Genomic DNA, 24,834 nt, shown 5'->3' with positions numbered 1-24,834 from the left:
TGGAAGGGACCTTTAAAGATCATCTAGTTCAGCTCCCCTGCAATGAACAGGAACATCCACAACTAGATCAGGCCACCCAGTCTACTAATGCTGCACTTCATCTCTGCCCGATTTGAGCATAAAACTTATCACACTGGAGGGCAGAATTCTTCAGAATTCTGAAGATAAAACAAAGATAGCATATTTAACACAGAATTACCAGTAATTAAAGAGATTAAATTTCAGCAAATTCATCAACATGAGAGTACACAATATTCTGAAATTTGTTTCCTACAAATCTTTGTTTCAAAACACTTCGAATTTTTCAGGAAAAAAAACTTCATTACCAAAATCCTAATTCTGTGTCAACTGAAATATTTAACATAATGTAAGCATTGTTTCTATCTTCACGTTACACTATATAAAGATATAATTTAAACAAAAATATCAAAATGAAACATCCTGCTATGCTTTCTCCTTTAAGTTTCAAACAATTTCCCAAGGTTTTTCTCTTAAATGAACCTTTCTGCAGTCTAATGTCCAATCAGTTTTACCATTTACAATCTAATAAGCTGGAGAACTGCTTTTGGGTCTGTCACCACGATGTTCCTGGAACAGACCATCCTGTTTTTTGATAGCTCAGATAAAGAGCTACCAGCTGAAACAGCTACAGTTAATGGTAAGTTGATGTGTAAGATGAAGAGGACTCCATTATCTTGAGGTCTGAAGCCCATGTTTTTTTTTGCCAGCCCACCCAGTTGTTTCTGAATGCTTAGAACAATTTTAGCTACCATCTCAAGGGATCACCAGGTATTGTGAGTTGGCTGGTCAAAGCCAACAGCCATGTAATGCTAACCAAGACCCCTGGGGCTGAGTGCTGAGCTGACACTGAACAGACTAATTAAATCCCATGCTCAATCATTAGCCATCAGACTGTATGGTAAGTAGAACTCTAATATGACATAGGTTAAGTAGAGAAAGTCTACTTTGTCTTACTGCTATTAAATAACTTTGCCTCTCTTGGTACAAGCCACAGTGCTAGATGCAAGCTCAAATTGTCTGAGCAGCTGGAACCCTGCTCTAGTATACTAAAAAGATATAAAAGACTAATGTACAAGCAACGTTCTTGGGAGATAGAAGGTTGGAAAAAAAATCACACCAGGAGTGATTACAGTTCAAATCCAACACAGAATATTTTCCTATCAGCATGCATGCAGTTGCAGCTACGCCCAGACCACAATATGATTTTTTCCACTGCTGGTAAATGCAAATCCAGCCATTGCTATCAGCAGCATGCTGCTCAGCTGGTGGTATCAGGGAAAGCAAAAAGAAAACACTGTCACTGCAAGGGTGTAAGAAAGTGGTCAGCTGAAGTGGCAGACTGAGGTCCAACAGGTATTAGCTGCCTTCGGTCTGTTGCATGAATGTCAGGAGAAATTAATGGATAATGGAAGCAACAAGGCTATGGGTGAGCCAGATCCAATACTTCACGCTCTGTAAACTAAAAGATTTTTAATCCTGCTGCCTACCTATCCAAAGATGCTTCTGCTTAGCTACTCAGGCTAAGATGTTGCTTTTAGTGCTCCCCTCTCATCATTAAGAACACTATTAGCAATCTCAATAGAAAGAAAAAAATCAATGTATCAGACTCAGGATGTTTTGCTGTTGGGAAGAGTACCCATTAAGTTATCATGAAATCTTCACGGATGCATCAGAAGAAAGATGATAAATGAAGATCTTACTGTTGAATTGTTGATGGCAACAGAAGAGAGACTCGCCCCGTGGGCAGGAAGCTGGGTTATGTACGTCAGATGGTTCAGGTCCCAAATGATGCAGGTTCTGTCATCAGATCCACTCACAATGATACTGTAGGTCACAGACGCAGCAAGGCAGGTCACTGCCTGAGAGTGCCCATACAAAGCCTAGTGAGGGAAAAGTAACCAACAAATCAGAGGGTGGCTATGAATTATTAGGGAACCACAATCCTACTGCCATTTACTTAGCTAGAACAAGCAACCCAGTCACTTTTCAGAGAACTGAAAATTATATGAAACAAAAATCCTGAAGTATCTTACAGAATTATTCTTGCCTACAATTTGTAGTTTAGGAAAGTTCACTCTCCAAAGAGATTAAATGACATGATCTAAGTTGCCCAGTAACTCAGGTGGAACAACTGAACTGGCTTACATTTCTGAGTCTACCACAGTGGTTTGTGTGCAGGAACAAATCATCACCTTTTATTTCAGTCATGACTGGCTAAAGCAAGTAGAATTTGGACTTGAGAATTATCACTTTTCAAAATTTAGAAATCATTTTAAAATAAAACTTATCAAATGTTTCTCTTTTTCTGAACAAGCAGTAACATTTTTCCAATTTTAGTTCAGAATAAAAATAGCACTTGTAGGAGAATTTTTGCTTTTAAAAACTATACACTAATTCCTCTCACATCAATCATTAATCCAGCACATTTTTTTCTGTTTCCCAGGTTTCAAAGTCATACAGAATACCTAGTTTAACTTGAAACAATTTTATAACAAATATATAAGTAAATTACATTTTAGGCAATTTAGTGTCACAGAAGTCATAGACAGAAATATGCTAATGACAATTGTGTAATGCAGCATTCTCAAATGACAACAACATTTCTTCTGCATAATCACCAATGACATTAATTCTGTAGGGCAGAGAAAGATTTTCACAACTTTCCTAAAAAGTCTTTCAGGGTTCAATTTTTAACTGCCTTACTGTGAAAAATCAAAGCCACCAGTTTTATTGCTGGTTTTAACAGTAACTGCATAATCCCTGCTGACTTTCTCTACATGACATAATTACCAGATCTTTAGGGTCTGTGTCAGAGAGCCACATATCTCAAATGATTTTTGCAAACACATCTCACACTCTTTTCCAGCCTATGACTGTCAGACTGAACTCTTGCTGGCTAGCATGTGCTACCAGTTGACAAGGTTTAGGACAATAGTATTCAAACATAACCCACTGGTACAGTCAAGCTGTATGATGTACAGCCTATGATGTACAGAAGGTGTCTTGCAATTGCAAGGGATGAATTTCAGTTTTCAATGTATTCTATTGAAGAGAACCACCAATTTAAAATACTGACAAAAATGGGGCCTTCTCTCCAACAGTGGTCCTCAGAGGTTCTCTGCAGTAACTTTGGCTGTAGAACAATCCGTTTACAAAGGGCTGGGCAAAACCTCGTGTCTGTGCTCAAAAAGTAAACTGCAGAAAGGGCTGGAACAGGACAAGATCAGAGGCTCCAAATTTCCCCTCCCTTCCTCAGAAGGATGAAAGGAAGCATACCTACTGTGACAGCATCCATATTGCCAGATAAGCTATGCTTCTATGCAAATTTTAATCAAGATTTTTTCATTTTTAACTCAGGAAGACCTCCTGCTTGGTGATGAAGTGTTCTAAATGCAAGTTAAGTGTGGAAAAGAAATACCGATTTGAGCTCAGCTAAAAACCTCAGCTTCAATCCACCAATGTTTCAGGATGCATTAATGCAAAAAACAGACAAGCACTGTAGCTCTCTAACATCTCATTATTCCTCTGTGAAGACTGGGGAAAAACTGAGAGGCCTGTGTCCACAGTAAATTCACTAATATCAACAAACAAAAAAGAGGATCAGCTTCACTGCAGGAATGCTCAGTCCATGAAAATTAAACTGGGTTCTGGCCATCCAGCTTAACCGGCTGACATGGGCACAGCTACTCCACAGCTATGTTCAACACCTCCCTGGCAGGTCTGCACAGCAGACACGACAGAGCTTGCCTGAGGGCTTCTCCAGCCTGGCGGTTCATTTGGCCCAGAAATTCTGGGGGGTTGGATTGGATGGGTTGCTCTGCCCATGAATACTGAGGGAACCAGTAAATTGCATGGATCAATACTGAGGCTATTATGCTCAATCTTTGTGTTCCGTAAAACTGTGGAAGCAGCCCCTGCTTGAGAGGAAAAAGGGACTTTTTATGGTGAAATACAGTTTCTGCACTTTACTACATTCCAAACCAGAATGTGTCAGTCCCATGAGACAACTGATAAGTGAATAGCATCCACTTTATAGCACATCAGCCTTACTTAAGCAAAGCTCACTCTCTCAGGAAAGATGATACCATTCTTTTGCTCAGCAAAAAAATAGAAATAAAAAAAAATAGCCCCCACGAAACACTGAATGACATGAAAGCAGCATGTAATTCACTGGAAGTCATTTAAACCATAGTACAAATTTACATCTATGCCAGTCATCAAAAACCAAAACCTCTGCAAGTAAAGAAAAGGAAAAAAATAGATACAACATTTGTCACTGAATGACCTAATGCCTTTTGATGGACTAATGGGTAGTATCAGATTAATCACAGTGGAACACATCAGCAAAGCTGATTCTGAATTTCCTTTAACAAGAGAGAAAGGCATTGTACTGAAGATAAAACAGAGCCTCTTCAATGAGTTGCTTGAAACTCAAGTAGATGCCCAGATTGGGATCATTTTGATGGTCATGAAGATTACTGCTTACATTTTCTCTACTGCTATTTCTTCCATTTCTATGTCCATCTCCTGTCTTGGAATATTAAGCAGAGTGATTAAAAGGTCATCACTGAAGAGCTTGTCTCCTATTTTTGGTTTCTTCTTAGAGGGAAACATAAAACTCAGGGAAAAAAAAAAAAAAAAAAAAAAAGGCTATTCTGAACTGTTTCCCTTCTAATTTCAACATCCCAATATTTCAGATAAATGAAGATCTTGAAGCTTCTCTGGCCCCCTAGCGGGAATTGATGTTTTCATGTTATTTAATGACAAATAAAATGTTTTTGGAACAAATAAAAAGCACCAAAATATCTCCTGAATATCCCTCCAAAGCATTTGAACAGAAGTGTCTAACACCTGGAGTGTTCAATGCACTGTTTATTAATTCAGTTCAGAATGGCAGAGAGGTTTCTGTCTCTTGAATACTTAGGGAAAAGAGGTCATAGGCTGCCTTTTGGATATGATAGTACTCCATATTTTCTTGTAAAGTTGAGAACTCTCCATAGCTAAAATGCACAAATCTTGCATGAGAATTCACTTTTGCAAATAAAATTGCATTTATATGGCCACTGGGTGACCAGAGATGAGTTCCAAATAAACAAACATCAAACGACTGTGGACAGTGAGGTCACAAACTATATACTTGTAGGGATCCATTTCTACTTCATGGAGTAAATTCTGAATTCAGGTTGAGAGAGAAGTATCAATCTTTTTGCCTAGTCAAGCATTCATCTCCATCAGCTATGTTCACAGGGTGTTTTGGGGGTCCACACTGCTCTAGCAGTACAAGACAGGAGATGCTTTATTATCCCTTTCTTTTTATCATCATAAACTTTGGAAATGCTGTCAAAGCAAATAAGCAAAAAAAGAAAAAAAAAAAAAGAAAAAAGAAACCAACAAGCTATCAAACATAATACGTAACTATCAGGTAAAGCATATAATCAGCTCCTGGCCTGACTGCAGGTTTTTTTTATATTGGAGACTATCACCTTTTTCTGTCTTTCTGTTTCACTGTAGCATGTTTTCTCTTCCACTCATCAGACAAAAAGAAAGTTAACTTTTGTTTTTTATTAAATTTCTTTAACAAAAGTCTCTCACCTGTCTCAAGCTTAGACGTTTCATTTTGTCCTTGACCAGAGAAAGTTCCCAGACACACACAACTGTGCTTGTTCCAGATGTGATTATAGTAGTTGCTGAAGGACACACAGCACAGAGGCATTTTCCCCAGTCTGCCATGCACTCAGATGTAGTCATGTTCTGTAAGAGAAAGCAGCTGTCAGGCAAATACTCATCTGCTGATACCACGCATTTATTAAATGCAGATTTCATTTTCTGAACTCAGCCTCCTTTGTCTTCAAACCCAAGAAAGAAAAGCCCATCTTATCCCACACCTGTGTTAATATACAACTGCAATTTATGTACAAGGGCTCATCCAAAAGTAACACTTCCTGTTTTATTCTGTTGGCACATAACGTCAGGTGTGGATGTTGGTGCTATGACAGTAGATGAATCTTCCTACCAATATTCCATTCCATTTTGATGCCATGTGGCAGCAGAGAGGCAGTCTACAGAACAGCATCTGACATGGAAGCGTGTATGAAGCAGAAGTTTGGAACGGAATTCTTCCATGCAGAAAAAAAATGTACCCATTTACAGTCATAATGCTTGCTGAATGTTTATGGAGACCAAACAGTGGATGTCAGCAGAGCCAGGCAGTGGGAAGTGCATTTCAACACTGGTGAAAGTGACAGTGGGTAACCTCTGCTGGTACAGATTTTGAGTGCAGCAAGCAGATTCTTGTTTTCATCACCAGCTAATGGTGGTGATCATATTGAAAAATAATGTTTTGTAGAGAGAAGTTGCTTTCTCTATTAATTCAGTGTCTTAGGACACCAGAATTCCAACCCCTCATGTTATAGACTTCCAACATGGCCTCAAGCAAGTTCGTTCTGCTACTATATAGTGACAACGTGCAAGCATCCAATGTCAATTAAGAACAAAGCTCAGGTTGTTACAGCCACCACTAATATCGGAACTTATGGAAAAATCTTTGTGATTTTATAGGGCACAGAATGCAAAATAAATCTGCTTTTTTCATTTCCAGTGACTGTGGATATGTCTGTAAAAACATAAACATGTGGCATGCAGTGATACCAAGCTGAACAACATACCCTGCTGTTTTGGTATGCAAGCTAACATGTGTGTCTTAGCACATCATAATATTGTCCCAAAGACACCCCAAATGAGTGTGTTGGTAGCAGAGAAAAGCTGAATCTGCCCAGTGCCCTGGCCAGCAGTGTGGTGACACAGACTCTTGATTTTTAACAGAAGCAGCATTACATTGAATGAATGCACTGGACTAAGCTTGGAAGCCAGAGGGGAATTGGCAGATGGTCCTATCTATATTCCAGCAGAAAGTTCTGCACAATGAAATTCCTAATCAGAGGCTAGGAGACCTTGTTTTGTCCTTACAACCTATGAAATGAGGTTTCTCCTTCATTTGATAGACAGCACAATCACTTGAAGGAAAGCTTAAGATCATTTAGAGGGGAAATGTCACATTTTTCAGCAATGGAATGATTTTGTACTCCACTGGAATAACCAATTTGATTTTTCTCAAAAAGCCTGACTGCAAAAAAAGTATTGCACAGCACCCTCCAGAATCAGCTCCTCAGCAGCCTCTGAAAATGGTTCCCAAACAAACCAAAGGCTTACATAACATCCATTTCTGAAACACTTAGATTTTTTTCTTATTTTTACCTTTTCAGACCCATAGTTGCCAAAGCAGCAGGTGAAGTCATCAAATCCCCAGCAGAATGTTTTGTTCCAAAGAGGAGGAATCAGAACTTTATTTTTTTCGACAGCCAGAATGCCTTTCTCAGTATGAACAATTTGTCCAACAGCTCCTTTTGAATATTCTGACAAGACAAAGAACGTATTTAATTCTATTGTTTTTAGAACGCTAAGGTTAGCTTCTTGCCTTACATGGCATTGTGGTGAGCTGACAAGCCCCATAGCTGGGCTCAGTGAGTGGTGGCCAGGTCCACAGACAAACCCACTCCACCACTTCAATTCCAGGCAAGAGCAGAAACTCCCCTTTTGAATAAACCCATGCAGAGAGGAAGACTGGCTCCAAAGGAGGGGATTTAATAGCACTGCCATTAAGCTTCTTTTCACTGGCAGATTGCTATATGTCATGAACTAGAGGATGTAGGGCATGTCACCAACAGCCTCTGAATTACAGCTGCAGGAGCCTGCTACCACCACAAGGCTGTGTGATGCAACCACCACTGCCATGGGATTAAAAAGCACATACACTGAAATTTTTCAGGATTCTACATCTTAAGAATAACAGACTAAGATGAAGATCAAGATAAAGAGAAAGGGAAAGAACATATTTACTTTGCTGATGAATATAAAAAGAGAGAAAGAGAAGGGAAAACAATGAGTATTAAGTTTTACTTTGATATATTCAGAATGCTAAAGATAAAAAAAAAAAAAAGATTTAGATGTCATAAAAAATCTACTCTGAAAACTACAAAATAAGTTTCAAGATCTCTCATGAGTATCATAATTTTGAGAAGATCTATGTGGAGCCAGGAGATGACCTTGTTGTCCTTTCCAACTCAGGATATCCTGTAATTCTGAGTACTTTGAATGTCCATTCACATTCCACAAATAACTTGCAGAAGGGATCTTGGTACCAACTCATGTGAATTCACACAAGACTATACAACTACTTTTGTGCTCTTAAAAACTCAGATTAACCCTATTTAAGAATTCAGCACTTATTAGCTCAGAAAACAGAGCACAGCCTGTACTGCACCTTTTACTGTAACTGGTGAGAGCTTCAGGTTTTGCAGGCTGCTGATAAATGGAGGAAGAATTCCACTTGATTGAAAGGACAGTACTGCTTCTCTTCCTGACGAACTTTTACTCTGAACATTTCTGGGTGGATGTGGCTTAGTGAAGAGCTAGAACAAAGGAATGAAATTGAAAAAAATGCATCTCCATCAGCCAGGTTGTGAAGGAAACATCTATTTAAACCATTAATCATAGACTCCAGAACTGTAATACACAAACTTCTTCATTAAATTCAGATCTTCTCCTTATCATCCCATTTTCATCAGGCTACAACACATACATAGGTAGGAAGCTAGTCCCAGTGATTTGGGAGAAGAGAGAAGACTGTAGGTGAGAATTAAAGCTGCCTTTATTTGACTGTACTCAACCCCAGACTAGTGATTACTCTTGTGACTGTACAAAAGAAGAACCCAGATTTGACACCATAGCTGTATGGTATATGACAAGAACAGTGTATTTAGAGAGTGGAGACAAATCTGGAGAACTCTACAGGCCATATTTCAGCAGATTTAAACCAAATACCATCTCTAATCTAAGTTGCTTACTTTCCAGATTAAATATTTCAAGATCAAAATAAGTTGTGCTCTCTGCTTTTTTTCTACTCATGATAAAGTGATACCTGCTTTGGTATCTGTCCAAAGTTGCTGATAAAACCCAGGATGGTGCTCTTAATCAGAGGATCTTTGATGTTGTTGAGATTCATCTTGTCTCCATAGAAGTAAGGATGGTAGGTGTTAACTGCTTCCACAGCAGCTGAGCCTTGTTGCTTGTGGCCAAAAATCAGGTCTATCCAGCAATGGAGGTGTGCACTGACATAGTCACTTTCCAGGGCCTGAAGAAAACGAATTAATTCAGTGGAGCACATTCATTGCAGATACATTATCACTCCCAGTTCCCTGTTAGAGACAAACTCTCTGCAGCACTCGCTGCAGTGCTTCATGACTACCTGGGTTTCATCAGTACACACATTATATAATCCTTACAAGGTTTAAGCAGAAAGCATTGCAGAAACCAGATTCTCTCATGCTGGAAAACCTCAGGGTCTGTTTTTTTCTCCCAACATAAGAAATGTCTATTTTTTCCTGACCAGATCTGCAATCCAAGTCACAGGCATGTGAATTAACATAACCAGAAAAAATAATTACTACTGGAGAATACCATAAGTGACACTACAAGGCAGCACACATCCAAACCCAACCTGGGGTCCCTAGAAAACTGAGTGATCATAAATGAAATTTGTACTTGCAAGACCCAGAGAAGTTCACAGGCAACAGCCACAATTTCAAGTCAAATCTTTGCCCATCTCCAGATTAGTGAGCCTTACCTATGAAGCTTCACTAAACATTATTGCCCCTGCTATCACCTGCAATCACCAAATCTTCATGCATTCCCCAGAGACCTTGCCCAATGATTCAAGCACCCGTGTTAAGCATGATTAAAACTACTTTCCTATCTCCAAACCATTTGACTATGTAATACTCCCTGATGCTCATTTAAAGGTCTCCCAAGCAGGCCATCCTACCCAAAGCACTGCAGAATTAAACACGCTAATGGGATCCAGAACAATGGCTCATTTCACAGAGCAGACAGTGAGCCCAGTGCAGCTGGTTTAAATGACCATGCCCACAGCTAAACAGCTCACATGGCAGCTCAGAGAACAAGTACAGTGTACGATTTGTCTCTTGCAAATAACATGAAAACACTTACAAACCAACTCAGAACTCATCCTTATTAATAAAAGCAGTTAGTGTATGAATTACAAACTATAAATTTTGCCTGGCTTCACTATCAGAACAAAACAAAGCAACCAACAGAGCTGCAACCATGCAGTCACTCACTATCTCACAGAGCATTGCAACGTGCCCAGCAAGACTAAGAGAACTGTAGTCTAAAAAGAGAGTAAAAAATTACTTTACGTAGACCTAACCTGTAGATTCCCAACTTAATACACGTGAAAGAGGGAGCTACTAACAGACTTATCTCAAAATCAATCTTTGCTCTCATGCTCCTTAGAGAAATAGCCAGGTTTCACAACAGTGTTGACCTGGATCTTTTTAGTTCTTCAAACTCTGTAAAGCCTCCTGAAAAGGACAACAACACTAGTAACAAGTAACACTAGTAACAAGTACATCTAGAACTGCAGGTGATTTCAGAGGAGAGAGAAGCTTTGGCGTTAGGGAGGTCAAGACCTCTAACTCTTCACTTCAGTATTAGACAAAGCTTTTCCAGGCAGCCTGATCAACTAAATTTCCATGGCAAGATTTCTTGCACCCTCCTGTGCAACATCTGGTGCCAGCTATGATTGGAGAGAAAATACTGGACTGACTGTATTTGAGGTCTGATCAGGCCTGGCAAATCATTAAGAATATGAGTCTATAAGCATGATTTTCACTTGCTAAACTGCTCCTCCTTTAGATTTCGATTAATTTCTACAAGTCATGTGACTTAATCATCTGTGCCAATGTTATCAAACAGTGCAGCTCGATGGAAGCAGGTCTGCAGAACACAACAGCTGGTAGAGAGGACCCAGTACCCACATTACTTGCACTGTGGGGGCTTTACTTCAAATTAGATCTAGTCTGCTCCCTCAGGCTGAATGCCACCAGTGGCAAAAGTATACCCTTAGGTGCACAACTGGAGCACAGCTTTTGGTTTTATTTCATCCAAAACTAATCTAGTTAACAATCAGAGATCTCTTTACAATGAGAACAGAAGCATGCTATGCAGGGATGACTGACAGATCATTTCAAAACTGCACCCTTGCTCCAAACTACATGGCTAAAGCAGATGGTTCCATTGTATTTAAGTGCCTTCAAAGTGGCCAGCATTACACAAGAAATAAGGAGCGAAGCTCAATACTTTACATCCAAACAAGCCAGAATGTAGGCCAGAATGCCTCCCTACTCCCTTTTCTTTAAAAAATATCAGTAAAAATTGCAGCAGCTCTCAGGCATCTACAGAAGTCTGTTTCCAGTCTTTCTCTATTAAGGAAGGACAGCGTTATTCCCATATTTACTTAACTGGAGGACAGAGATTAAGCAACCTGTAGGGTTACAGAATGAGCATGAGACAGAGCAAAGGAAGAAACTAGAGCCCCAAAACCTACACACCTTCTTTAGAATCACTGGGAAACACCAAGGAAGAGTTATCTACTTGACAGCAGTGGTCAAAGCCTACATGCGGTGGGTATAGCACTGAGCTGCTTCCCTGCAAGTGATGGAACCAGGCATTCCTTAGGCTCAGCTCTTCATTTTGGAAATGACTGTACTCGACCCAAGCACACTTGCCACGCATACAACACTTACAACAAGAATCTCCTTCCTTACAGTAGATGAATTGTCATGTGGTGATGAGCACTGATCAGAACTCACTATCTTTCAGTGTGTCTACAGTTCCGAGCCTTTAGATCACTCTCTACACACTTTTTGTGATGCTTAACTCAGTAATACCCATTACTCAGTATGTACAGGAGTCTGAACAGCCAAAGATGGAAAGTTGAAATGATTTATTGAAAAACGTCCTTATTATTACTGACATCCTCTTATTTCATCAGACATATCTACTCGCTGTGTACTTGTCAGCCCAGTAACACTGAGTTATACATTTAACAGCTACAGGAATACAAGGTAAACTAACAAAGACAAACATAGATTCTGTGAGGTAACTTATAAGTTACTGAATACAAAGTAAGTTCAACATACTGGTTTAAGTTATTTATGTAGCAACACACCACAGCATCTAGCTACTAAGCATGGGGACACTGGAGACTCGGTAATAATACTAAGCAGCTATTCACCCCACTGTGTGACTTGTAATATCACTAATTCATGAGCTAGTATGCAGACATTGCACATTACCAGGAGCTTGATCTCTTAAAAATCATTTCATAGAAGAAAACTTCTCCAGGATGGATTTACAACCTGTGAACCAGCTTATAAAGGATACATATTAAAAAAAAAAAAAAAAAAAAAAAAAAAAAAAAAAAAAGATAAAAAAGGCTTTGCCAAGCATAGAAGTAGAGCAAGATTGCTGACAGTACCCAGGTGGCTGCAGGAACAAGAAATTGTGAGAAGAGATAAGAACAAATGAATCAAGCAGACACATATAGGGAGAGAAACCTTAGGTATGAGGAGCGGAGCCAGAGAAATCCCAAACAAAGGCATGGTGAAGGAGGCTTGTATGCAAGACCAGTCACATGAAGATAGTTGCCTTCTAGTTCTCTGACATGAAGTAAGGTATGGGTAAATACAAAGGAATGAAATGAAGATTCAAGAGAACACCCAAAAAAAAAAACCCTGGAAAATAATCTAGTAGTACAGATAGTGACAGAAAACATGAGCCCTAAATGCAGTGCAGAAGTGCAAAGCAAGGGATATAAGAACAGTGGTAATTTAATGGACGAATGGCAGTTGCTGTCAGTTGTAAAGCAAAAGTTGGATAAAAGAGTATTAAGACGACAATAATTTTATCTGATTTTTATTCAAAACAGGAATAAAAAGTTGATACAGTCATTAAGAACGTCAGAGACAGGATTTAGGAAGCAGTATATGAGGAGATAAAGTAAGGAAAGACATTTAAAGATAAAATAGAGAAGACAATCACATCCATTTTTGTGCGGTACAGTCAAGTAATGAGGAGACTATAGAATAAATAATGGCCTACTTGCTTTGTCACGCCAGTGCTAACACACAGTTGCCACACACCTTGCACAAAGCAGCAACCCTTCATGTGCTCACAAACGTACCGTATTTTTTTTTTCCCCAGCAGAAATCTGATGAAATAAGGTAGATACATCCAGGCAATACAGCCCATTCCATTATTAGCTCTAACAGAGACCTACACAACCGCATTCAGCTGCAAACTCTGTGTTCAATGAAAAATCTTCCTACAGAATTGCCTTTGCATTCATTACTACTAGAAATTCCCACATCTGTCTTGCTATCTATGGACACACCAACTGCAGTAAGCTTTAGGGCCTTACAGCTATTAGCATTCAGATTGTCAAGGCTGACTTTATTAAAGGCAGAAACATTACCCCCATTAAAACTCCAAACTAACCCTAAAATATTAGATTTTACTTCCTCCCACTCAAAAAAATTAGAAAAAAAAGTAATTGCAGTGCTGGCATGACTCAGATAGAGAAAAGTAGTTTGAATACACATGTAGTTGCTTAGCAACAACATGGAACTGCACGCATGTGAATGTCATGTGCATGCATTAAAATATGTTCACACACTCTTACGGACTGAGAACAGATCTAGGTCTGTGGCTTGGATCTAATTTCATCCAATCTGCAAAGTTGGTCTTGAGTGAATTGTCAAGCAGACAAGCAAGGTCCAAAACACAACATGAATTCCAGAAAGGAAGGATTTATTTGGGTCTAGCACCTTTGTTGTGACTCTGGCTTTTAGGATTTCATTTTCAATGGGAATCAGTTCAGCACTATGACCCAAAACACCATATTCACTAACCTGTCTGTGCAGGAGAATGAATTTATGGGGATCTCCATCTGCCCAAGGAGGAAGCTGCACATCTCCCAGCACTGTTCCATCCTGCATACAGCCTGCAGGAATTAAAGGAAGAATTAAAACCAAGAATCACACATGTTGCAAATAGTAACAGCTTTTCCAAAACAGTGAAGTCAAGGGAAATTTAGGTGACATTCACGCAAGCAATTTCAGATTCTATGCTATAGTGTCACAGTGAAGAATTTTTTTCTCCTTGGGTGTCTGATCTACTAATAAAGCACTGAGAAGACGTAATTAATACAGTAATTATATGCATGTCCTCACCACAAATCATTTTAACCCTGAATGCAAACTCAGATAAGACAGACCTGTTGACACAACCTTTTTCTTATACATAATCCCACTGGACTAACTGCCAACTATTTCTGCTAAAGCAGCCTCTAGGAAGGATTTTGATCTCAAGTCCTTTGTAGTCTGATTCCTTCCAGAAGGTAAGCATAAGTTCTTAAATCAGGACAGGAGTTACACAACTGGATGATCTAAGTTAAGGCCTGGGTCTGGTGGCTTGAGACTGCAAGTTTCCTAACAGGGCAGTAGTGAACAGATTTGGGTTATTGGATTGACTTATTGCAAAATCTTTCTACTTATTTGCTATCCATGAAATTCTGGTTCCTTTTTTAGGTCCTTCCATTTAATACATCCAGTTCAATTTCTGGATCTTTTTTTATCAGCTAGGCTCTGCTCCTTAGTCTCCTCTCAAATATGAAAATGTCCAAATTCTTTACAGTATTTTAACAGCCTTCTAACATCCATTCTCTAGTCTGCCTTTTTTATTGCATATTTCACTCCACTGAGCTCTTAAGTACAATTTATAACTAGATCTCAACATCACCCTACAGGTCTAGAAAAAGTGTACACTCATTCAGAAGGGACTGTGATACTGCTCGATGCCAGGGATGATGCATCTAGTTCATAAGACTTGCAGGGAATCGTTCCAAGTGATACTGAGGTCAAATGTGGCACGTTAAGCACCACAGACAGCAGATTTTAAAAAAGACCTTTCATCATCGCCATTTAGCAACCGATCCATTTCCAAAAGTTAAATTAGCATATATTTCACAGCCGTAGAAGTGAGGTCCCTTCTAGCACTTACCTAGTTCAAAGTGATTGGCATTGGTGAGGAACTCTGGCAGGTAGAAGAATTCAGGGATGAGCTCCCTGACATCACTCATATTGTCCCTTGATGCTGATTCCCATGTGCTCTTGACGCTATGAAACATCCTGTCTGCAACATCAAAGCTCCCACCCTGTAAAATGGAGATAGAAAAAAACCTGCATTGTGAATATTCTGTTAAACAAGAAGCAGATACAGAATCTCAGCCAATTCTACAATAATCATCATATTTGATGAGGCGGTATCTCAGGATCTGTCCCAGGTCTGTTTACTACCTCGGTCCCAATTTGCAGATAGGTAGAGTGAGAATACCAAACAGCTTGGAGGCTGTGTAGTTTGTAATAACCTGGAGGCAAGCAGAAACGATCTGCTTGAAAATATCAGCATAACCAATATTAATGCTTCTCATGGTAACTCCTTTCATCAAAAAGTTATTTCTAAGCAGTAAACACAGCTTTGGTGTTTTCATTTGTGACCCAAAGAGTTGTGCCAAATCTTAACTTCAGTCTTCTTGCGATTCAGGCAAGCAGAAAAGGCCCAGCAGGCAAGGGACAGCAGGAAAGGAAACACAGCATAAAGAAGAGAAGAGGGGAAGAACGTCTGAAGATAAGACTAAATTGCTGCATGTGGAAGGAGAAACAAACTACCTCAAGTCCTAAAAGCATTTGAATATGTTTACTTTAGTAACAGTCAAGCACTAGATAATAGCACCCTTCTTAGCCTTAACAACCATTGTGAACCAAGATCTTTAAATAAAAATAAATCACCCACTGAACAAAAGATGCATGCTTTATGTTGGAACTGTATTTCCTACAGGATTTTCTAATGGGACTTCAGATACACTATGAATTTGTGAAAATCCCATGTGCACATCTATACAGACATCCCCACACTGAACAAAGGATTTATTTAACAAAGGATTTATTTAACAAAGTAACAGAAATAACCCAACAGACAATCAGTTTCTGAAGATCATTGCATCGAGCTTTTTAGAATGAGCAAGTTGATTTAGATTACCAACAAAAGCTAACATGTATTCTAGATGTAAAGATCCTGCTGCTGTTTCCCCTGAGGTGAATTCTGAAAGGGCTTTGGTCCAGCCTCAGCTCTAAATGATAACATAGTCCTGCTTCACTTCCTTGTATTTCATGTCCTTCATCCTTATCCCACCAACAATTGTGAAGCTTTCCCACACCCACTGAAGGGACTGAGCAAAGAAGTGGCTGAAACCATATGAGTAAGCCTAGCTGGAGTTAATCTGATACACAAGGTCATCTTGCTCTTGATCATTATTAGAGAGGGACCCTTGGAGTCAAATTCAAATTGAAATTAAAACAGAGTAGAAGCAGCACTATAAATAAATCAACAGCTAACAAGTATCTCATTGAAGCATATTAAAGGGCTTTGTATATTTAATCTGCACACAGTGCGCTGCGTCTGGTGGTGATTGATGCTTTTTCATCTTTTTTTGCAGCTTTTATGAGAGCTGATCGTAATCTCCTGAGAAACAATATGATTTGTAATAAAAAGATTACCTGTATTAAATAAAAATAATATATACATAGGAAATGCTGTTAGCGTGACAAATCTGGTTAAAGATATTACCACCACGAAAAAATGTGATTTTTTCCCTGGCTGTCTAATTCATTTTAGGGAAAAGTAATATCTTTAAAACTTAAGCCTGTATTATTTATAAAGGAAGCAATAACTGATTTTCCCATTTCCTATATTAATAAATTTATTTGCATATATTTATATCAGAATTAATGAGTTTTCTCTCTCTATGAATGCAAAAAGTGCGCGGAAAGGAAAAAAAAAAAATCAAGAATTGCTTTATGTCCTTAGACTGCAAGTCAACATAAACTCTTACAGCTTTTCTATAGCTAGATACACTAAGTCTGTTTTCTTTTCTGTCAGTAGAGGCCTTAAACCATGAATAAAGAATACTGGTGAAAACATGCTTTTCAAAACTATAGTACAGTATTAAAAGGCAGCTGGTCAAAGTGATCTCTAGAGTGAAGTTAGAACTCCACACATTCATAAAACGAAGCAACACAGTCTTATTTATTTATTTATTTATTTTTAATACAGCCAAAGACATCCAAGTATTTCTAAGAAATGCTCACATAGGTGCAAAGACTTACCACACCCTCCGAGATGCAATTACCTGCAGATAGTGCTTAAATGACTGCTTAACGACTCAATGAAGAACAAGAAACCTATCTTCTGTAAGTACCTCATAGGGGCAAGCACCAGGAGTACCAGCCTGCTAGCTGAAATGCAGCAGTGGGATAAGAACAGAAGGGAATAAAAAAACATTTAGATGTTGTACTAGGGGACAAGGTTAAGTAGGGAAACACAGGTGTTAAGGTGGATGGTTGGACTGGATGATCTTTGAGGTCTTGGTGATAGAATTTTGGTGATTCTATGATTCTAAAATACAAGGTGAATCACAAGTGTCACTAATTACTGAGCCCACGAAGCCCTAGAATACCTTTCCAACAGAAACACTAAGCACAGACACCTTTACTATGCTTTTGTGACATGAGACCAATTCCTGAAAGGAGTTTTATGAGGTACCTAAAAACGTAACTGCAGGAATCAGTGGAAGAAGATGTACCAGTAAATGCTTATGTGATGAGACAATCTTTCATCCATCCTAGCATAATATGCATAGTATATACATACTTCCCTTCAGTCAGATTTCAATACACTTAAATTGTGAAATACAAGGTTTTGTAAACTCCTGTATATTGACTTCTTCTGTGGTTAGGTGCAACCCATGTATCCGATGTGACAAGCAGGTGTTTTGCAACATCAGTTTTCCAGAGGGAGTACACCCAAGTACCTGCCCTCTCCTGTCATGTGCATTCAGAAAGGCATTTGGGGTTATAAGCATATCTTTTCCAATTTTTAAGATGTGGAGAAGCTTTCCCAGCTCCTGACTCAGCATCCTTCCAAGGCCTTAACTTTGCAAGTACTTTTCCAATGTGCTCTTTACTAAGTATAAAGGTTTCAGATCAGCTGTTTGCCTGACTGCATCTCACACTTTATGATTCCTATGCCACAGTAGGACTGGTCACCTACAGGAAACCTCAGCTTAACATGTAGCAAAAAAAAAGCAACGGAATGAGAATGGGAGTTCAGCAGGTTTAGTGAATCCATATCCAAACATTTTAAATGCTTTAGATCTCAGCAGTCCTTGAATATTACCATCCACATGGAAATGCCAGTTACCTGCTAGTTACACAAACAAATCCAGAAAGCAGGCTAAAAGTTTGTTCTGCATAAAAATTGTGCCAGTGAGACATAGCAACCTTTATCATTTACAAGAAATAGCTGCTCCACAGTAATACATGACTGCAGCTAACATATGGCTCACAGAGCAGGATGGTAACCATTGCCTCAAGTGGATCACTAATTCATCATCTACTGCTGGTAACAGCTGATATCATAGGGCTCATTATTTAATTACCATATTGCTTTATTTGTATTAGCTCATTCTGAAAAATTAGAGAACAGCCCAACAGCAAAGCTTCTGGAGACCTGAAGACATATCGCCAGCCCTTGCTATATAAACAGCCTGTAGAAAATTCTGGCCCAGCTGCCTCTCCCACATTGCTCCATAAACAGAGGCAAACTTCAACAAGAGATCTCTTAAACTACATGTTTGACAATGTGTCCTCCTGGTAGACCCTGCTATAACAAAACATGTTACAAAAAAGAGAGCAACAACTGTCTGCTGCAGCCCAAGTTGCCCTGCTTCTGCATCACCGACAGCAGGAGAGCAGCAAGGAAATTTGGTGCCCCTGTATGCTGACTGGCTGGGAAAGGCAAATGCATGGCTCGGTTTCCATGAAGTTTAATTCCATGGGAAGTGCTTTAAGCCCTAAAAAAAATGGTGCCAGGTTCAGAACAAGCAAAATCAAAATATTCCTTCTGGGGCACTAGATCTACCTCACTCTACTTCTACTTCAGATACACCATTCTCATGACTCCTGTCGTACTCCAGACAGAGCCTTCATTCTGCCAGCTCCAAGTGCTTGCCAATAGCCATGTTATTGTATGAGCACTTGAGACTTTGATGACAGGTATTCTAAGCGCATCTGCCCCAAAGTCAGAAGGCAATGTTCAGAGCAATAGTAAAAAACTGACTTTGTGGCTAAATATCTCCGCAATCATAAAATACAACACAGAACCAAAACAAAATAACCCTTCTGCATCATTCTGCTCCATTAAAATGTTTCCATTGAATTCAGTAGTCACAACACATTGCCTTCAGTTAACCTAGAGTCCAATACAGAATAGGCTAGAGATGCTAAAAGAATGAATCTCTCTTCATTACATGGTCATCATTGCGTGCTCCGTGATCACAGAATCATTTGGGTTGGTAAGGACTTTAAAGACCACCTAGTTCCAATTTTCGCTGATATGAGCAGGGTTTCCAGTCACTAAATCAGGCACTAGATCAGGTTGCCCAGGGCTCCATCCAACTTGGCCTTGAACCCCTCCAGGGATGGGGCATCCACAACTTCTCTGGGCAACCTGTTCCAGCAACTAAGGAGGTGTAAGATAGAAGCCACCTTCCCCTTACCTGCAGAGAACAGAAGGTCTGTGTAAATGGCTCCAATCGGACCAGGTAAGATGCCACTATAATTGCTGAGGAATAGTGAGTACAGTAATGGCACTGGGCTGACAAGTCTCCTGGAAATTCGACACAATCATATTTCAATGGAAAATTTCACCATTTCAAGTCCATAACACTAATTTATTATGGCTCAATTCAGTAATTCTTTAAAGTAGATGCGTTCAAAGATGTACAAAAAGCACACCTTGCATATCTGCATTGAACATCCATTGAACAACCATCTGCGTATTCTTCTGCTTTGCCTGACACCTTTCACGTTCTGATGAATAAGGTCTTTATCTTTATCCTCTTATATCAACATGTTAGTAATGAGAAATAGTCTAAATCTCCAGAGGTCAATAGTTTCAATGCCCAGTTTCCTCCTCTTACTGTAGCTGTTGTTAACTGTACTGCGTGTAGCAGTCTTCTATATGCAGTTTAGCTATCAGAGAAAACTGATACATACAACTTCACTAACAGACCAATCTTTCCTCAGACACTGCCTTCTGCTGTTGTATAGCCTTCTGCCCAAGGGAAGAGGACAGAATGCAGCAGTTTAAGGCACGTAGGAAATAAACGTTTGCAAGACAACCATTTCTCTTTCCATCCTCAAGCACTCTGTATGCAGAAGCAAGTGAACCTCCTTGGTACAATGCTTCCCATGACCAAAGTTTTGAAAGACCAAGGGATTCACAAGCATGCCTTAAAGCCTCTGCTATCTGTTAGCCTTCTAAAATGCTTACCTTCGCTCTTCTCCACTTCCTGGTAGCGCTGAATGAACTTTTGTCTCCTCTCCATAGTTTGTGCTCCCATTGGCTTTGACAGGTCCCGAAATGTGTGAGGATTACTAAGGTTTAGAGTCTGATACACAAAAAGTACAAACATGGGATTTTTTTTTTATAACACAGACTAAGGCATTATGACCATCTCGGTGATACTGAATTATGGCAGAGCTGGTTAGAAGTTCCACCTGTACAAAGCTGTCACAGATTCAGTATTGTAGGTACTTGGAAATGGAATGGCAACATATGCCACTGAAAAGACAGCATGTACAAGATGCTTCACAAATGAAGGACCTACCAGGTACTGAACAAAAGTCTTGGCATGTTTCTAGGCTTTTCTGCCTAGATCTCCTTAGCAGGTGATAGAAGCCTGCCCCTGACTACTTGCAAAGTCAGCTTAGCCTTCACTTACATAGGTATGCACATAACAGGTGCTTGTCCACCTTACTGAGGCAGAACACATCCCTTTGCAAACTGACCTGAAGACAAGGCTAATCTGGAAATAATACAGTTTGACTTCACTACATCAAGTTTTGAATCTTTGGTCTAGGCCCTTCTACTACAGTAGCATCACGTAACAAATTACAGAAAGTACTGAGTCCCACTAAGCAGCACGCACTGACCTGGGAGTGATAGTCAGCAAGGACCCATGGAAACACAGGATACTGCATGTAATCATTGTAGCTGCGGCCAGCCAGTGTGTTCAGGTACATGAGGTAATCAAAGTTGCTGATCTCCCTCTTCTGTCAAGGAAAAGAAGCAGACATTAAAATCTCCTAACTCCACCCCTGAAAACCATGCCCCAGAGGCAACCTCAGAGCTTCATAGCTCCCCCATCCACCAGGATAAACATTAAACATTGTGTAATCAATCACCTATTGCCATTCAGATCAGCACAACAGCTCTTATGCCACAGTCCATTCAACAGAATCTAAGTCTTTCTTCGGGCTCTTCTTCAGACAGGCTGTATGTCTATAATCAACCCATGTTTTTATGTGGTATTTAAGTAACAGAGAACTTCTTTGGATTTTGGAAGAGCCAAATGCAAACAATCTGTGTATTTGCAAATCCTGGATAACTGCTTGCATGGAAAGGATTCACAAGGTGCTGCATATAATCAAAAGGATATAGATTTCTTCAGTGTGCCTCAAACCACCAAGAACAGTACAAGAAAGTGAGTGCATTTCTCAGCTCAAGTATAAAATCAGTGAAGACAAAAAGACATACACTGATTTAGATGATCTGCCATTCAACTAGGTGGCTATTTCTGAGCTCCATTTTAAAACATGCATAGGATCACACAATCTGTCAGATAGTTGGCCATATGTTTCACAGCAGGAAGAGCAAAACCTCTGCAATAACCAGATGTAAATACTCTGCTCGTCTTGCCAATATCCTCACCTCCAGCTGTGAGAGAATAGCTTAGGCCTTGAAGCACATAAACACACAATATATAACTGTGAGTGGACACACGGGTAATGAAAATCTTAGCTTAATCATGTGCAGACAAGATTTAGTTTACCTGCCACTTCTGGAGCATTATTTTTTCTCCTCCTGAGTGTTTCCTGTATGGAACAGATATTTGATTGAAATAATTGTTTTAAAACCATAAGAGAAAGTCAATACATTAATGCCTGTGCTCCCTGAGCCCCTATTCTCATCCTATGACAACACTATAAGAATACTGAGATTTCAACAGAGACCAAATCATTTCAAAATCAGAGAGTGTCGATGCTTATGTTAGCACGGCAGGATCCCAGTTTCATTATCACTTTCAGTAGGAGGCAAGGTTCTGCCTGATGAACAGGGATGGCCAGCTTCAGGTGACGGATGAGGTTACCATGCCAGCCTCTCTAACTGCACAGAGTGCTAAGCTATGTGCCAGATTGCTTCTGAATGAAATATCACCTCAAGTACGATAACTCAGAAACAGTTCAGAAACTGCCAAACGGGGAGAGAAGATACCCCTGCAGCAGGAACAGAAGGACAGCTGAAAACAAAGGTCTCTCATTCTCCATATCAAAGATTATATTTGCATGAAGCACTTTTAAACTAATGCAGTTTTGAAAAAGTAGTTTGTTGTGTTGTTGCTTTTTTGGTTTGATTTTTTTTTTTTCTTACAATTTTTTAAAATGTTTTTTTCCACTTTCCTTGTTCTCAAAATTCAGAGCAACTTCTACTGAAGTTTTAAATCAAAACAAACCAGCTGAAGGCAGATTCTAAACAGGGAAATGTATTTGAAAAGGTAGAAGGGTCAAAGGATCAGAGGAGGCAAAAGTAATACTCCAGCTGGGCTGAATGAGGTGTGTTAGTATCGGAAGGGCATGGATTTGTTCTTACTAGCTGCAGGCAATCAAACTGAGACAGGTGATGGCTTCTTGATTAAAGAGACTGCCAAAATAAAGAGTTTAGTGACACGATATGACATAACTGGAGCTGGAAGATGCTTTTCCTTTTGAGTACATAGCTTTACACCAAAGCTAAGCTGCCAGTTCAGAGACGAAGTTACTAACTTCATGAAGCGTGATGGAATCAGTTCAGTCACGAAAGACAGAACTACTACAGGAACAAGCTGTGCTCTGTATTGGATCACACTAACAGTCCACAAAGCTAGTCTCAAAGCAGTCTCAAAGACCTAAATAAAATACTAGGATGGTCTATGATCATTACAGTTTTATTGAATTTGTGGCAGTAAATCCTTGTAAATGACGTTTCATCTCATGATTATGAATCATTCTTTTACTGCCTATTCAGTCTCAGATCAGCTAATAGCATACATTAAGGATAAATGGTACTGTTTACTCAATAAAGTATTTTATTCCTTGCTTAGGAATTCTTGCTAGAGGTAGAGTGGTAGGTAGTTGATGCAAGGATTTTGCACAGTCTGAAGAACCTATTTTATGAACAAACGTGGAACCCTGGACCAATTTTGGCTCATAGTCTACAACTCTTAAGCTTTGATTAGTTTTCCTGTTCAGCATATAAAACCAAACAATGATAGGTTATATTTATAACAAGCAGGAAACACAAAAAGGTATTATTCATATCTAATATGGGAAGATGGGGCCTTGACTGTTTGTCTGAAAAAAAAAAAAAAGGAATTAGTACATAAAGGGAGCTTACAAACAGGAAGGAGACTGACTTTTTATAGGGGCAGATAGTGATAGGACAATGGGGAATGGTTTTAAACTAGAAGAAGGGAGATTTAGATTAGATATTTGAAGAAAATCCTTCAAAGAAGAAACAGCACTAGCCCAGGCTGCCCAGAGAGCTGTGGGTGCCCCATCCCTGGACGTGTCCAAAGCCAGACTGGATGGGGCTCAGAGCAGCCTGCTTCGCTGTGTGACAAACTTGCCCACAGCAGGGGTTGGAATTGGATGATCTTCAATTCCTTTTCAACCCAAGACATTCTGTCATTTTTCAGCAATAAAAAAACCAAGAGATTAAATGATGTTCTAATTTACACAGTGTAAAATGGGAGAAAGTCTACCGACTGGAGTAGAATTATGTTGGTTTTGCACCCCACTTTGAGCCATAAGTAGCTCAAGAAGATAGGAATTCTCTACTGGAAAACACATCTATGGGCCTTTAAAATACAGAACTACTGTACTACAGTTTCACTGAGTTTTGTTCCACTGGCCTTTGTAAGGTCTCCAATGGCTATTTGCCTCTCAGAGCATCTCACATGGAAGGTACAGGATCAGGAATCCAAGCAGTGTGTTACTGAATTAGAATATTTGTCAGGTAAGGAGCAACTTAGGTTCTTCCCTTCCCACAAAAGTAGACACACTCACTAAAACTGTCCCGCTTTATTTTGGATTTATGGTTGAGTTAAAAGGCAGGGAGTTATGTCATGTAGAAACCTGCTCAGTTTATCAGTCCTCCAGTATTTTATAGTGGAGTATTATAAAGGTAGGGAACTAAAACATTACAGGCAGGGCTAAACTGACTTAGTATGTGAGCATGCTATACAAATATACATACATTGATTTGTGCGTGCCATTTTCCTCTTTCTATTGGACATCTTGCTCTGTCACAAGCCCTAACCCAGTAAGAACTACTCTTCAAGAGCCAAAGCAACCTCCTCTAAGTGGAAACTACTGTACAATATAAAGTTCATCTCCTTATGAGAACACGCAAGGCTCAGAGTAGTCATTCCCTGAAACCCTGAAACAGCCATTCTTCTGGGCCTTGGTGGTTCAAATCGGATGCTCTCTCCGAGCTTTGAGATCTCACTTGTCAACTCACAGGTTGATTGCATTAGATGCATCTCTTCAGTTCTTTTTTTCCAGATACCATTCTGAAATAATTGCAAACAGTTACTAAAATCACGAACTGCAGCCATACAAAAAAAAAATTCCAGGAAACTCACATCATACAAGAGGAAACTGTTGCAACTGCACT

General features: G+C 39.5%; 1 protein-coding gene across 5 annotated transcripts in view; it reads right to left on the bottom strand.

The window, feature by feature from the left end:
• The window catches only part of WDFY4 (WDFY family member 4), a 136,835-nt gene that overhangs the window by 6,311 nt on the left and 105,690 nt on the right, over positions 1-24,834 (bottom strand). For all 5 annotated transcript variants that reach the window (XM_090145167.1, XM_090145165.1, XM_031607713.2 and 2 more), the window contains 11 exons: positions 21,953-21,995; positions 21,054-21,173; positions 20,392-20,509; positions 19,616-19,725; positions 15,001-15,154; positions 13,851-13,942; positions 8,999-9,211; positions 8,342-8,489; positions 7,276-7,433; positions 5,614-5,772; positions 1,722-1,901 (listed from right to left, as the gene is read on the bottom strand). In XM_090145167.1, coding sequence (XP_090001293.1) covers positions 1,722-1,901; positions 5,614-5,772; positions 7,276-7,433; positions 8,342-8,489; positions 8,999-9,211; positions 13,851-13,942; positions 15,001-15,154; positions 19,616-19,725; positions 20,392-20,509; positions 21,054-21,173; positions 21,953-21,995 — 1,495 coding nt within the window. The remainder of the gene's footprint in view (positions 1-1,721; positions 1,902-5,613; positions 5,773-7,275; positions 7,434-8,341; positions 8,490-8,998; positions 9,212-13,850; positions 13,943-15,000; positions 15,155-19,615; positions 19,726-20,391; positions 20,510-21,053; positions 21,174-21,952; positions 21,996-24,834) is intronic.

Source organism: Phasianus colchicus, chromosome 8, assembly GCF_987193195.1.
Source record: "Phasianus colchicus chromosome 8, bPhaCol1.hap1.1, whole genome shotgun sequence".
NCBI lineage: Eukaryota > Metazoa > Chordata > Aves > Galliformes > Phasianidae > Phasianus > Phasianus colchicus.
This window is presented reverse-complemented; position numbering and strand designations above follow the sequence as displayed.